Here is a 16,640-nt window from a genome sequence, read left to right as displayed (position 1 = left end):
TGCGTAGTAACCTTTAAGATGCATAATAACCAAGTCTGTCAAATGTTTATAACATACTTCATGGTTTTGAATTTTCTTTAAACTGCGTATAAAGATACCTTTTACATTTCAATCGATTACTGTAACACTCTAACCTAATACTTCGTCTTGTTAAATAATTATTACTCATGCATTTTTTTCTAGGATCATATTGTTTCTTCCTGCATCATTTAAAAAAACAAACAAACAAACAAACAAACTGAAAACACTGAGACCTCTCACAGTAACAGAAAGGGTTTTTCTTAAAACTCACAAAGCCTTAAGTAGCAGCTAACTGTGCAGTAGGAAGACTAAGGCGGAACAAGAAGGTGGAGGAAACAAAAGTCAGGAATAAGAAAAAGTAGGATTTTTATAATGCAAAATAAAAGTGAAGTTGTGGTATTGTGATCTTGGATTACCATATATGAAAATATACCTATTCACTTTCTGTAGATGAGAATTTCTGTAAAAAATCTTGCTAAGTTTAGGCTGGGGTTGACATTTCAGTGGTAAGGGTCCTCAGATTGGTGGCTCCTGCTACATTTGGCTGCTAACAAATGAAGCTGTACCTGCGTACTCCAAAGTAATAAAATCAGCCATAATTGTCAGCAGAGTTTACAAGTAATGTTTTGATGTAAGCTTCTGCTGACAGTCTTACCTCCCTTGTCTAAACAGGAACATGCTCTTCTGACATGGTTTCATAAAGTAGAAAGAGTAGATTACTTCTATAACAATTTTTTCTTGTTAGGCAAGGGAGAAGTAACTGACATCGTGTGCGCCATTTAAAACTGCTTGAAAATGGATCATAGTAAATTTTACGGCTTGTTTGGAAGGCTTCACTTTCTAGAGAAACTGGAAACTTTTCTTGCTATTTCGCTTACATAGTATCCTTGTTTGAATATAAACTTGAACGGGTAACTGTTTCAAAATATGGCTCAGTCCTTGGCACCATTGGGCGTGTACAGGAAGGAGAACAATTTAAAAGAACAAATACAATGAAAATAGCTTTTTTAATGAATACAAATGTGGACAGATGCAAAAAACAACCCTACTAGAAGTATCATTTTTCATACAGCCTGCAATTTTGTTTACCTTTTCACACTTAACATTTATACTCGTGGTTTATAATTGTCCAGCAATTAACTAATAAACTCTTGTCTTTCTCTTTTCTGTGTCCTCCTCTCTGGTTGATGAGGTCCCAGTTTATAGTGAAAATTGAGTCCTTGAGGTCGTAACCTTGTAGTTAGTGCTATTAAATATCATCCTGCTGCAGTTATTCAAATGAATTAAATTATTCCTGTATGATGAGCTGATCTCTGTACTAGTGATCTTATAAATATTATTAGCATGTTCCTACTTCAATAACCAACATTATTGATAAAATTGGTCTCAAGATTTGTCTTTGATAATCTCCATTAGTAACTTTTCTTTAGCAGATTTCTCTATTTGGCACTGTCACTTCTTACCGTTTTTGTAGTTTTCTTTCTTATCTCAGATGCACCAATTACCATTTTTTCCCACTTATGTAGTTACTTTGTTTGTAGTATCATATATGAAATACTGTCTTGAAGTCCTTGTTAGATCAGCCATATCCTATTCTTTCAAGAACCGGAAATCATACTTTCCAGGATATTGCATCATTAGCGTACATTATCTCTGCATTTTAGTTCTTAAAGAGAAGTTCTTAAAGAGAAGACATCCTTGAATTTCAGTCATAAAAACTACAAACAGTGTTTGTCATCTATAGTTCAGTATCCTGCTTCAGTTATTGCAGTTCTCTCATTTTTATTTTGCTGTTCAGATACACACGGTACTGAATTTCTTACTTGGAGTAGCTGTAGTTGTTCTGCTAACTGTGCGTTACTGACTGATCACAGTGTTCATGTGCACCTGATGTCTATTATTGAATTGGATAGATGATATTGCTTTGTCTGTTACTGTTTACCCTTGTTTACCTGATTTTCCCCTCTGTATGTGACAACCAATTATGGAGGCAACATTACTTGCTCCTGACTTCTTCTGATATGTTTTTGTTTAATTCTTTTATCATTCTTGCTAAACCTTTTTGGACATTTGTTGTCCAAGGTATTCATACTGAACTTGTTACTCTTTCCCTGAATGTACTTAAGTGGCTGAACATCCTGGTTCTTTTAGCAACATTTCTTAAGGTGCCTGTCAATCTTTATTACCTTGTACAAAAAAGGAAAATTCTGTTACAAATCAGTTAGGCTTTTATCTCAAGACATTTTCCCTGTCTGGAGCAATCCTTACTATATTTGCCCTGTGCTAAATCAGTTTAGCTCTTATAGTGTAAATGGAAAGCATTTTTCTTGCTCCTACGAGTATCCTTTCCAAGTTCTGTAAGGAGTTAACATAAAGGTTTCCTTTTGGTTAATTGCCTATTCATAAATACACTTGTATATCTTGTATGTGATTTCTGAATTATTTTAATCAAATCCAAATGTGCAGCAGTAATTTGAATGCGTGACCCCTAACAATGCAAAAATGCTTATGGTTTCTTCTCTTCTAAGAGGAAGAAATACCTATTCTGGTTATTTTTCAGGGTTTTAATATAAGTATTCAGGCACCTTGTACATGAGACAGTTGTTCCTTTCCTTATATCCTGTTTGCTTATAAGCCCCTTAGGTAATAAAAGATGCAAGTATGCATAGTTTGATTCAGTTACTGTTTTAATATATTTATTATATGAAATAATATATTTAATATCTTAATTTTGAATTAGCTGTTAAACTGAAATTTTTCATACACGGGATGATTCAGTACTTGCAACTGGAAAAAAAATCCTGCTTTGTTTACAAAATATGATCTGAAATGGAATTGCTTGCATATAATTGATTTGAAGTGTTGCTTCTAATTGAAACATAATTTGGGGCTGTGTTTTTTTTTTTTCCTCCCCCTCTGCCCTTCCTCTAAGTGGAGCTTGATGCTATGAGTGGTCTTTGGATTGATACTCTTTGCTGTTTCCTACCTGTTCCGTTGCATATATGCAGCCTTCGGTAACTTTGAAGCTGAACAAATAGTTAATAGCAAATGTTCTCAAATTATAATTTCTGACATAATGACACTTTTCCAAAAGTACTACCTGGTATCCCAGTGGCTATACAGGAGTCCTCAACTCTTGTTTAGAAGTAGATGCACAGCCTGGGAGAGCCTGTAGTCCTCTTTCCCTTATAAGAAGGTGGCTGTGACAGCTTGGGATTCTATGATAGATTATGTCCTCGCTAAAGTCTCAGGATGGAGAACATTTGCTGCCTAACTATTCTCAATCCCTATTAGGAAGAAGGTGGCAGAATGGCTTTTTGTGTATACCTCTTTAAAGAAGGTTTTAAATTATTGTGTCACTATTTGTCATGTGTACTAATCATGGTGTAATAATGTAAAATTTGGATTTGGACAATTTACATGAGTATTTTAGTAATTAAAAGTATATGGCAGCTAATAGGTTAAATATTTTCTTTAAATCCTACTGCATGCCAAGTGACATCACGCTGAAAAGGTGACCTTCTTGTCTTCTCTGGGAACTGTTTCTCATTGAGAGTGTTTGGGGTCTGGTTTAGGCCTGCAGGTAAATAATGGTAAATGACCCCAGTTCCCCCCCTGCCTCTTACTGAACACTATTCCCACTATACCTAACATTTTCTTGGCTTCCTTTTAGAAGTAAAGGGCTATATTGGCATTGAAATGGTAAAATTACTGTCCTCTCTAAGGGTAGTTGAAGTAGGTGAAGATCTTGTCCTACATGAACAGATGAAATGTTTTACCCCTTTTTTTGTTGAACTATCTATCTGGAGTTCTGGCACCTACAAGGCTTTTTGCTCAGGAGACACTATTTCCTGAACACAACAGAAATGGAACAGAAGCCTGACTTGAAATATGCCAGATATTATTTTAGTCACATTGTTCTTAAAAGCACAATGGGTTTGGGTGAGACACAATATTTTGTTTGCCATAAGGTTTAAACATTTCAGTGACATTTTTTTTTTTAGCCTTACCAATATATCCCACATCACTGATGATCTGTAACCATACACAAAACCACTGTTTCTATTTCAGAGAAATCTTTGAGATTCCTTTACTGTGGTGGCCACAGTAAATGCAGGTGCTGGGCAGTGGTGCTCGGACATCTGTTTGACAGTTATTAGCTGTATACTTTTCTCTCTCCCATTTTGTCTTATTATCTTATAATATCATGAGACAGACTGCTCTTATTGTAAATCTTTGAGACAATAGCTTCCTTATACAATATGTCTCTACTGTCTTTTACATTATGTGGTCCAGACTGTGTGATCATTCAGATCCTTTCAGCTGTAGCATCCCCAACATTCTCTTCTCTTCTGTTTGCAGTCTTTGCATCTTTGTAGTGCTTTCATCTTGTGAGTTGAGGTTTGCACCTAACTTGTGCTGATTTAGCTGGCAAGGTGTTCTTAGGTCAATGTTAGTTCTTCCTTGCTATGGGACACAGGCATCATTCTACTGAACAGAGTGGTAGAAGCCCAAAGGTAACTTAGCAGAGTTGAACTATTGCACACCAGGCCAATGAACCAGTTAAATTATGTCATTTTAATACCTCAAGGGTATAATGAATGGCCTTATAAATTCTACTGCTGACATCTTTTTTTTTTCCACTTGCTTGTTTTTGTGAATTGATGATCATCTTGGGTGTAACTACTTTAATCCCATATTTTACAAGTGTTAGAACCATTTGTTACTGGAATCAGTAACTATAATAGAAAGTGAATACATCAGCTTTTTGAGATGCATTCAGCAGCAGGACTGATGAGCAGATTTTTATCTAAAGCATCACGTTGAACAAAATATGACTACATGTAAATCCTGCCAGTGAGTGCTCAGTCAGTTGTAGTGTCTGCAGATCATTTCCTACAGTAGTGTAATTGGTGTAAGAATAATAGCTGTTTTGTAGATTCTTTTGATTTTTTGTTGTTGTGGGGTTTTTGTTTGTTTGGGTTTTTTAAACACATTGTCTAATTGTTTTCATGGCAAAAGGAAGATGTTTGAAATATTAAGCGTGTTATATTTCTGTTTGCTGTTCATAAACAGTGTTCCCTATTGGAGCATTAGGTTAGGTGATTTAAGTGTTTGACTAGGTGCTTTACTACCTTTGAATCTGAGGTGGAGAAATAACACTAGTGATCATGTAAGTAGTATGTCTGTAGTAGTCTGTATTGGAAGAATAGCTAGGGATGCTTCAAAGAACTCAGTAAGTAAGCTATTGCTTAGTAAGGCTCTGATGAAAGAAATGAACAATATGATATAGAACAAGGAGGAAAAAAAAAATAGTTTGTATCCAGTAGGGCTATATGGTGGTTTGTTCCCTGCAACTCCAAAACATGATTGCCTAAACCAGGGAAACAGTTAATATATTCCCCTGCCCTGTGGCTATGACCTCTATTGAGGAAAAGGCAGGATAAATTCTGTTACTTTCTTCCCAGCAGTTTGCAAGCAAATTGTGAATATTCAGTAACTTGTCAGGGTATACTGGTTAAGTGATTATGATGCCAAGGCTTGTGGCTATAAACCCTGAACATTTTTATATATATTTTGAGCATGTATTAAGTGTGTACAAAAAGGCAATCTCATCTTAACTGCAAAGTAAAATGACCTTTAAGCTGAATAAGATAATGTATATTAGTTTTTGTAATTCTATATAATGCCTGTTGTATCTATTCCTATTTCTGTGCTTTGTAGTTCATTTGGAAATAAAAATTGCAAACATTTTACAGAAAGATTTTGGTTTTCCTGTAACATTTTAGAACTCGGAATTTATAAGGGGGTAAGGTTTGAATACAACATTTACCTTTGAAAAAAATTGCTTGAATAGGTCAAGTTTTCAAGGCTTTTGGATTCAATCTGAGTTCTTGCATGTTAGCTATAAAAGTTTATATAACACAGATAAGATCATTAAATATCGTTAACTAGAGTTCTGAAATGTTATTTTTTAAATTGTATGGAAATGTTTCCTTAAGCTGTATACAGTTAGATATTGTTTTATATTTGTATTAAACTTCCTTATTTTTCTTAGAAGCTTTTTGAACAAGCTCAAAAAAAAAAAATAATCACCTTTTGCCCAGTGAACTTCTGAACATCTATGAAAGTAAAATGTGCTATAGTTGGTAGTGAGAAAAGACAAATGTATAAAAAGTCAACGTGTTTCATCTCTGGGCATACCAAGAGCAATAATAAAATAAGAAAACATTCCCCTTTTTGTTCCAGTAAAGGAACATAATAAATCCAGCTTAGTTTAATACTATCCAAAATTAACTGGAAAGATCAAAAAAGAAAGTGGAATTAAAATAAAATTCCATTAAGACTTAGTACTAGTAGCTCTGCTGTAATGTTCTTTATCATAGGCATAGACAATTCTACCATATTTTTCCCTCCTACCTACATTTTATGCCTTCTTATTTGTTTTGTTCTACTTTATATTTTTATGAAATCCAATATAAGGAAAAAATTACTGAAATTTCTGGTTATTCTAGTTCTGCATGCGTGTTGTCAGTCATGTTATTGGCAGCATTCCAGCATCAAGCTGCAAAGGAAGTAACACTTGCTATTTACAGATTTTTGATTCTTTTGCAAAGTTGTTATTTTACTTTACCATGTGACCGAATTCCTCAGATTTCCTATCTTTTGAAAGTTTGTTTGGTTATTTTTTGTTGTTTTTTTTTTAAACTTTACTGAGAATGCAAGTGGGATAGCATCGCAGCTGAAGCGGCTAGGAGCTAAAGGCTGCTCAGTGCATATTTAAAGCTTGCTGTATGTGATCATTCATCTGCACCATCATGGCAGATTGAGCATGTCCAAAGCCAAACTTCCGGAATACTTTTTTTGCAGTTGCTGTTTTTGCTGCATTGGATTGGGATACTGGAGCAAGACAAACTTGTTTTCCTTGTGTTCTTAGTAATAACCCCTGCTGCAGGTGCTAGAACAGAGTAAGCGAGCCCAGTTTAAAACAGTGCTGGCATTTTACCCTGTATTTATTCAAAGGTGTGCTTCCATTGACTTCAGCTTTAGTTGGCAATGCTTAGCAATCCTGTGCAGCCAATCCAGGCTTATGTCAGGCACAGAAGAATGAAACACAGCAGTGACCGCAGTGAAGAAGTTTGCATCGATAGGAAAGTTGTTTAAGCCATAAGAATTTTAGCCGTTCCCCAGGATCTCATCTCTTCCTTCTGATCGAAATACTACGTGTAATGTCCCAGAATCTAGTAAGTAAGAAATATTGAGACTTCTGTGAGGCTAACTGGAGTTTTGGTGTTCTTCTGGAAACAGTTAATAGTTTTGTGAGTGGAGGCCATCTTGTTGCTTGGCAGAGTTGGGCTGCGTTGTGCCACATACTGGTGCAGGAAGCTTGAAAATCTAAGGTAGCATGAAAATTAAGAACGCTGAAATAAATTACTGAAACTAAGATACTGTTCAGAATATAGGAAGCTTGGAAGCTTAATAGGAAGTCAGTTAGCAGATGGACTGAAATACATAGGCACAGGGAAATGTATCTTTGGAAGGGCCTAGGCAGATGAGGTGCATCTCTCAGCTCAATGTGTATTTTATGCTACAGATGCAGATCACAGAATCCCCTAGATTGGAAAAGACCTCTAAGATCATCTAGTCCAATCATTAAGCTAACACTGACAAGCCCACCACTAAACCATGTCCCTAAGCACTATATCTACACAACCCTTAAATACCTCCAGGGATGGGGACTTCACCACTGTCCTGGGTAACGTGTTCCCATGCCTGATGACCCTTTCAGTAAAGAAATTCTTCCTAATATCCAATCTAAACTTCCCTTGGTGCAACTTGAAGCCATTTCCTCTTGTTCTATCACCTGTTACTTGACAGAACAGGTTGACTCCCACCTCTCTGCAACCTCCTTTCAGATAGTTGTAGAGGGTAAGTAAGATGGTTAAGGATTTTGCGTATGGATGGTAGCTATAGGCTTGGGCAACGTGTTAGATTCCTGGCATGCCTTCTCAGGGTAAAACTTTTCACTTTTTGACTGAAGTTTAATCAATTAATGGACAAGTTTCTCTGCTGTATAATCCTGTGCAGTTACAGAAGAAAAAGACACAGCTTCAGTTTCTGGAGCAAGGTGCATGTTCTCCATGTCTCTGCCATGGGATATGTTGGTCATTTCCTTTTTTCAATTCATTAGTTCCAATTACTTTGGGCCACCTGTTCAAGCCGAAAGAAGTAGTGAGGAAGCCAGACTGGGCATCATGTTTGCCAAAAAATGCTCAATAGATGAAATAAATGTGTGAAGAAAATAATGCTAGCCCACTTATAGAAAATTAGCATGTTGGAGAAGAGAGGTTGATCTTCAGTGTAGAGTAGGCAGACTGTGGGAACACAACATTTTTGACAGTAAGAAGATCTGTATTTCAGAGCTTTCTGTAGTGGGGAAGCCAGACTGTATTAAGGTCGACTTAACACCTATTATGGCCCCAGCTCTAAATCTGGTCTTGACTTTGTCATCCATAATGTAGTCATATATTCTTTTCTCATTCTTTATGTTTCCCTCTTACCAGTAAAGACATGGTTTGTGTTTCTATTGGGAGGGAACTGAAGTAGTGCTAGGTATGCCTTGCCCTTACATGCCCATGCTCTGAGTCTGAAGGGGGCAGGACAAAGCACACCACATTAAATGGTATGACAAAGGGAAAAAGTTATTGTGATTTCAAATGATACATACACGTCAATTACATACTTCAGGCACTGCTAAGTAATCTTTGTTTCATAATTAAGATAACCCTTAAGAATGTCTTTTCCACTCCTGGAATTTGCTGACACACTGATTACACCTCAGCCATCTCCTGGAATAAGCAACACAGGCATCTGTCCTAGAGATAGACAGACCTCTTCAAAGCACTGTTTTAATTCATTCTTGGAACTGGTTCATTATGCATATTGGATGGAGACTGGAGACCTCTGAAAAATTATTATGATTGTGTAATTAAAGACTAGTATAATACATATGCACAAAAGTGTAAAATGCAGGTAAAATGCAAATTATTGTATTTTCTCATTTTATTTTAGTGTCTTGACTCTGCAGTTATTTTTTGGCAAAGTTACTGTTTGTTTGGGTTTTTTTAAATTGACAGATTATAGACACTGTATTTTGTGACATTTTTAATCAGTCTTACAAGTAAGATATTTAAAGGTAGAACGTTGATATCCAACTTCAACTGGAGGTCTACTTCACTTTGTGATCCTTCAAAAATCTGATCCTCCGTATGCATTTGTAATTTTTCCCAATGCTAAACATATACAGCTTGAGGAAGTCTAAGTCAGGGATGAATGTGTAGATAACAACCAACGGCTGGGATTTAAAGATCTGGGATGCGTATCTTCTCTAAGAGTTGTTATTACTAAGCTCTTTTTTTCTCTCTTTCAAGACTAGAGTATTGTAAGAACTGATATATGCTGCCATGTACACTAGAACCTAACAAGGAAGGAGCTGCTGTTTGTACACAGCAAAAGTACAATCCAACATGGGCAGGCTAGACTCAATCTTTTGCTAACCTAATGATTGCTATGCAGCCAAAGGCAGTGCCTTGTAGCTGGAGATTTCTCTTTTATCCATAATGTACTTTATCTAAGTAGGTCTTAGGATCTTTGTCTTCTCTAGAAGATCCCGGCAGATTTTCCAGACTTGCAGGATTTTCAAACTGCTTTTCCAAGTTTTTTATTCTGCTTTATCATTCTGTACTTTATATTTTTATTTCCATTCATGGTCCTAGTCCCAGAACTTCCTTGCAAAGTTCTCGTGTGCTGCTAAGGACCTTTATGAATTGTTTCTGTTGTTGGGATTGTTTGGCAGTAGATTGGTTGCCTGAGGAAAGAATGCAAAAGGCAAATCCGGGAGATGGAACAGTATCAGTTCACAAAACCTGGAGAACCTGTTCATACTGAGAAATAAGTAAACATCATCCTGTGTGTGTGCAGAAGCACCACTATTTTTGGAAGAAATTGCTGAATTTAGGAAACAATCTTCAAATCTGCTGAGTACAAATGAGTTACTACTGAAATGGAAGCTACTAAGAAAAATGGTAGTAGCCCTTTTACTTAGGAGCTAGAATGTTAGCTGTGGCTTGTTTGTTTTATCACCCACACTAAAAAATCTGTAGTCAGCATGTGTTATACTTATGCACATGCCACAACATACTCATAAAAATCTGTTGTGTCTAAATTTCCTTTACTTGATTTAGCTTGCTCAAGTACTACAGTGTGAAGAGTGTTATAATTGCTTAGGTAAAGGGGTTTGATGAGATTGATCTTCCTCTGTACAATGTAGGTCTAATTTCATCTTGAAAATATATTGCAGGTTTCTATGCCCCTTAAAAGGTTAGAAAGATCCTGCATTCGAGCAAACCTGCCCTGTATAGCCTTGCCTTTGATGCTATGATTTTTTTTCTCCCCTTTTTTTCACATGCATCCATGAGCACAGCTCTAAACCAGGAAGTTTTAGAACAAAGTAGGACCTCCCTACTTAAAATATAACATATTTGTGTTAATAAAGGACCATTAAATTCAATTTGTAGGCTGTGTCCTTTTCTGAACTCACTCCTTCGGGCCTCTAAGACTGTAATCTTAGGAATGTTTAAAGCTGGAATAAACTATCATTGTGGCAAAAGCAGCAGTCCTGCCCTTTTGCTCTCCAGCTGGTGTTGGTTTTGCCAGCTCAGCTCTGCTACAGCTGTATAGTAAACCAGATCAGGAGACTGATCTCACTGAAAAATACTTCCCCAGCCCTATTTAGGATATAAGCTGTATGTTTGCTTTCATATTGTCTCTTCAAAAGGATGACCCAGTTCAGTGCTGTAACGCCTGACCTCCTTACATATTCATGTTACATATAAAATGTTTTTTAAAGAAACAAATAGAAAAAGATGACTAAAATTCTTGCTTTGAAGCAATAATATAGAACCTGTTTAATCAAGTTACTAATATATCACAAGAATGGATTTTTTTTTTATTTTTTACATCCAAGTTACACTTTTTCTTTTCAATCTAGCCTTGCATTTCTTTTAAGAAAGTCAATATGAAATAAAACAAACTCTTCTCTCCTACTACATGCTACCAAGCAGTGGTTTGTTTTAACCAAAATAAAGTTTCCTGTTAGGGAAAAAATTATCTCAGGGTTTTGGGTTTTTGGTGTTTTTATTTTTGCTTGGTTGGTTTGTGTTTTTTTTTCCCCCAAGATCTATTTTAGATTTCCTGGGTATAAATTTTATTTTATAGTCCACATGTATTCATCCACTTGGACAGGTGAAAAAGTACTCTTTTAAATACAGTATACAAAAGCTGGCATTTTAAGCAGCTGTAGAAGACATAAAAGCCATCAACAATGAAAACTGAAAATCAGTGAGCTCATTTGAACTTTAGTGTTTAGTATAGCTTCTGACAGAAATCAAGTATTACTTGTTGGACATCATGTTTGCCAAAAAATGCTCAATAGATGAAATAAATGCGTGAAGAAAATAATGCTAGCCCACTTATAGAAAATTAGCATGTTGGAGAAGAGAAGTTGATCTTCAGTGTAGAGTAGGCAGACTGTGGGAACATGACATTTTTGACAGTAAGAAGATCTGTATTTCAGAGCTTTCTGTAACACCAAACTTTTTATAGAATATGTATTTGTTTGAATTCCAGAACAGTAATATTAAATGAGAGCTTAATTATACCAGTGAATGCATTCTCTCCTTTAGTCTTATTTAAAGACAACCTAAGAAAAAGAGGGTTCAAGAGAAATAATACTTATTAAGATAAAACTTGTGTTACATTTTCTGTGGATACTGCTGCTTCTTGTCTGAGGATTTTAAATTTTATTCTTTCAAGCAAGAGGATTATCTTGTAGTAACCAGCATGTGGAAGACAGTGTTCCAGGAATTTTGGAGGCATATTACAATGAAGGTTTCAGTTTGCACAGTAGAATGTTATACCACTCTTTAACTGTAGCATAATACATTATACAAAGAAAACCTGCTATCTTTTACATACTTATGCTTTATCTTTTTTTAATGATACTGATGAGATAAAGAAAACTAATGTTTTTTAGAAACTGTCTGACTACAACAAGGGGACCATTCTGTTATGCTGTCCCATTGCATACAGTACTCTAGATACATGGGCATGGGTAGATTGTTCTCTCCATAAGAATATTCCTGAACTTTGAAACTGTTTATTTTAATAGGCCTGCCAAAGGTTGTTTGTGGGTTGTTTTTTTTTTCTTTTCTTTTCTTTTTCCCTTTTACTTAAAAAACAGAAGCTGAACTACAGTAAATTGAAAATTAGAGATTCAAACAATACAAAGCAACATTTGCTCAGGTTTTTTGAGTGCCCTAGTCTGAAAGTGTTGCATATCCTATCTTGCTTTTTGTTTTGTCTTGCATCTATTGTATGGTCCTTAAACCTGTGAGATTCATGTTAGGTGTTTGAAGAATTACTTGGTACTTTCTGGAACAAATATGCCTGCTGGCATCTCGAGCATTGCCTGCTTCTGCTCTAAAGTTAAGGTAGTACTGTGACAGGAGGCAGATGATGAAGCTGAAAATCTCTGAATTCTGAAACAATTTCACTTCTTCAGGGTGAATATTAATATTGCTTTATTTCTAAGTTCTTATTTAAATGATAATTTTAGATTTAACTATTGTTTGTATATATGTTTTTAGGAGTATTAAAAAACCTCTCTGCATAGCTATACCAGTGAAAGCAACAGTAGCAAAATGAAGGGTATCATTTTAACAACTGTAGGCTTATATTGATTTTTTTTTTGTAGTATAAAAAGCTACATCAAGAAGAAATGTAGAATTGGATGCTGGAGTTATTTTATAAAATAAGAAATGAGCCTGTGTTAGAAAATTATTTTTTCTATAACAGTCTGTCTTTCCTTTTTTTTTTTTTTTTTTTTCCTTCTAGGACCGGAATAGGCCCTATGACACTTTTAACTTGCACTCTTTGGAAAATTCCTTAATGGATATGATAAGGACTGATCATGAGCCTCTGAAAGGTAAACACTACCCTCCCAGTGGCCCACCAATGAGTTTCGCTGATATAATGTGGAGGAATCATTTTACAGGTTAGGAATATTCATATGTCCATGCTTGCTTGGTGTTTAAACAAAAATCAGCTTTTCAGTATTGCTATAATCTTTTTGCTAATGAATGAGTTGTCAGTTATGTAACTTTGGTTTTCCCATCTTAAGATAAGCATCTCTACTGTAGAAAGATAAGGTAAAATGTGTATAGATTTATTATAAGTGCACAATCATAATATTATATAACTGGCATTTCCAAAACTTGGTTTTGAGTATCAGCAGATTGCACAGTTGGGTCTCCTGCTGCAGTCACTCAAATGTGCACTCAAAATATGTAGTGCAACTACATGATTATGTTCAGCATCTTATTCAAAGTTAATACTATTCTTATTTTTGGATCATCAGCTAGTGTACAGGGTTCTAAAACAACCACTGTATCAAGCTTAGTCTCTACAGTTACTTCAGGTTTCTTAAAAACAAAAAAAGTATCTTAATTTGGATTTCAAATTGGTAGGAGGAGTCAAAAGCTATTAGATGTTGTTAAGTGCTGGGGAAGTTTTGATTATTTATGATACTAAACTGTGTTTGTTCTACCAGGTGTAGCATTGGAGATGAAACTATTTCTAATACTTAGCTGATAGTGAAATAGTGGCACTGAATAGTGAAAGGTTGTGGCAGCGTTTCAATGAATAAATATTCCTGATAGATGTGCACACTCCTCTGTCTTAATCTTTCATTGGTTAAGTTTAAAAATAGGTACGTATTCTTGCTCACATACATTCTTGCTGACTTTGAAGACTGAAGCTAACAGTAAGCCATATACAAAGGAAGTATTGAGCTAGAAATTATTCCCAGACTCTAAGAAGTCAGGACACTGGAACTGATAGAGAAGAAATTTAGTTGTGTATGGCACTTCCTATGCTAATGCTTATATACATACTTTTCTGATGTCATGACTCCCTCGCTTGCTCCCCTTCCCATTTATAATTACCTATGGAATTTTTTTTTTCTTCGTCTAAGGTCTTGTGCCTTTTTCATCATCTTTCTGAGTACAGAGGTTTTTACAACCACACCAAACTCCGTTCTGTACTCTCAGCTCTTTTAACCTGTCCTTTGCACTATTATCTTGAAATTTGCTGTGCTGTAGCTTTCATGTGTCTTTAAATGTTATTCAGCTGACTAAAATGGCAAGAAATACTGTCTCATATCTCTTCTGATCATAGTCCTCCACAATAAGTGTTAACCTGAAATTTACAAAAATCAAGCTCAACAAAATTGAGACTTCTGCTGGATATACATTTCATACGGCTGGTATTTAAAATAAAAAATCTAGATTGTTAGTAAGTAGATTTAAGTATTATTGCATCTTATTAAATGTATTATAATCTAGCTAAAACTCCATATTTTAAAAATCAGTATGTATGTTTAAATATACAAGTTGAGACTAATTTTTTAAAGACTGAATTTTGATATGAACCTGAGCATGGAAAAAATGAGAAAGTTGGATTAAAAATTGTAGTACTCTAGAAAAAGACTTTAACATCATATAAGTGCAATTTTGCGTAAAGTTTTATTATTGTCTCTTTATAACCATTTGAAAATGTATTTTGGTCAGAATATTAGCACATAAAATAATAATGGGTACAAATCTTTAATTCTTTTTCTGTTGTTGGGTCATTCTATTGAGAATAGTTACCAATACTCAGCTGAGCTAGTCTATGTAAGTGTTGCAAGTGACATATTCTGCAACTGCACCTGAGTGTCATAACACGTGTTTTGCATGAGGTAGAAATGAAATTCTTGGTTTCATTAAGCATATTCATGTTTTTCAAGAAAAGTATCCCTTCCAAAACAAACTTAATATTCTCATCTATACTAGGTTATCAATTCATGTAGGAGAATGACTCGTTTAAATGTACATTTGAAAGCAGTAGGAACTCTTTCCTTCTGCTCAAAAAGTAAAATCAAAGAGTTGGGTATTAATTGTAAAATTTGAGTTCAGCTTTTCCATTTGCCAGTGAGACTTAGCTTTACTTTTTCTCTAACAAACATTTCTGTCACTTACTGGATGTGCTTGTTCTAAGGATCTCATTTTCTCACTCACTGCTGTTTGTCTGTTTTGGCCTTCCTGCGTCGTTACTTAGCTCTCTTCCAGCTTCCAATCCAGTACCTGTTGGAGAAGTCTTGTTTACTATTAGTTATCTCTGTTTCTGCCCAGCTGTTTTTTTCCCCAGTGATACAGTTAATTCCCTGTCTTGCTTTCTTTTCCTCCTCCCTCTAACTGCAGGGCTTACTTTGCTAACCTCCAGCCTTGGCTTGACCTAGCGTGCACTTTCCTCTACTCCTGTTTTCACACTATGCAGCATGACTGGCAGTATTCATAGGAGTGGCTGTTTCAGGACATGTTCATTCTCCCTTCCAAGAAGTGTAGTCTTCATCTGTGTTAAACAGATCTATGTTACTATTTTAACTGAATCCTTTTCATAAAAAACTATTTTTCTGCGAACATTGATCCACTCCTCAAATCACTTTCCTATTGCATTTTCGTTGTTGCGTTTTCCATGCAAATTGGTCTTGACTCTTCTCCTGTACCTCCAACTTTCTGCTTTTCCTCTACCAAAGATGCAGAAGGTTTTCAACTGCAGTCCTTCTCTGCACCTCAGATTTCACTTAATCTTGTCTTCTAAACACGGTTGCTTTTTTTCTTCTTTATTCCACTCTTCTCTGGCTCTCCCCCTTAAAGTAGCAGCACTTTTTATTCTGTAATCATCTTGAGAAAGTAAGTGATTGACTCTGCTTGCTTTTGCTTGTTTCTTTAATTATTGTTACATTTCTGTTTATTTTCACCTTGAAGCTTTTTGAATACACCGGTTATGTACTTCAGCTTGATTTTTCAGTTCCTTATAGACATTCCTACGTGAATGCCTCTTGTGCAAAATTTCAAGTGCTCTTTCAGGAATATTATTAGCTTAACCAAATCCCAGAGCTACTTCTCTTCATTTTACCTTCTTTATCTTTCATAGTAAACTGGGTGTATTTTTTTCCCTTTAAACCTTCGCTTCCTCTGGCATCTGTGATTGTCCTCTGTTAGGTTTTGTGCAGCTTTTTCTTGTGTAGACAGAAAGTAAAACAACCACACAAATCCTGGTTTAAAAAACAGACAAACAAAGAAAATAAATGAGATGGCTTTCAAATGATTTAAAATTGTTCACCTTTTGGTAAATGAGCCTTTTTTTCTCAAACAATTTTAGCTAACAGCGCTTACATGTCAGTTGGCCTTATAGTTACCATCCGAATTTTTAAATGGAAGGGGTGAAAAGCCTCTGATTTTGAAAACACAGAAAGATTTAATTCTGGAAAAGCTATACATGTCTTGGAGCCTCCAATGCGTGTTACAAAGCTGGTGCAGCTCTTTCAGGATCATTTCAGCATGCTGCTGGCAACAAAGTCTTCAGCAAACGCTTATTTTTAGAAGCACTGTCTTTGTATGTATTAATTAGTAAAATATTGCAGGTGGTTTGTCTAAAGTTTGAAACTTTGCTTGGAA

The 16,640-nt window shown here is 35.5% G+C and overlaps 1 protein-coding gene across 1 annotated transcript in view; it reads left to right on the top strand.

The window, feature by feature from the left end:
* Positions 1–16,640, top strand: part of CPEB3 (cytoplasmic polyadenylation element binding protein 3) — a 98,291-nt gene that overhangs the window by 20,300 nt on the left and 61,351 nt on the right. The window contains exon 3 of the mRNA XM_082486675.1: positions 12,976–13,135. Within this exon, the coding sequence (XP_082342801.1) occupies positions 12,976–13,135 (160 nt within the window). The remainder of the gene's footprint in view (positions 1–12,975; positions 13,136–16,640) is intronic.

The sequence above is a fragment of the Vanellus vanellus genome (genome assembly GCF_965231255.1).
Source record: "Vanellus vanellus genome assembly, chromosome: 7".
Lineage (NCBI taxonomy): Eukaryota > Metazoa > Chordata > Aves > Charadriiformes > Charadriidae > Vanellus > Vanellus vanellus.
Note: the sequence above shows the minus strand (reverse complement) of the source record. Positions and strands in the feature narration are given on the sequence as shown.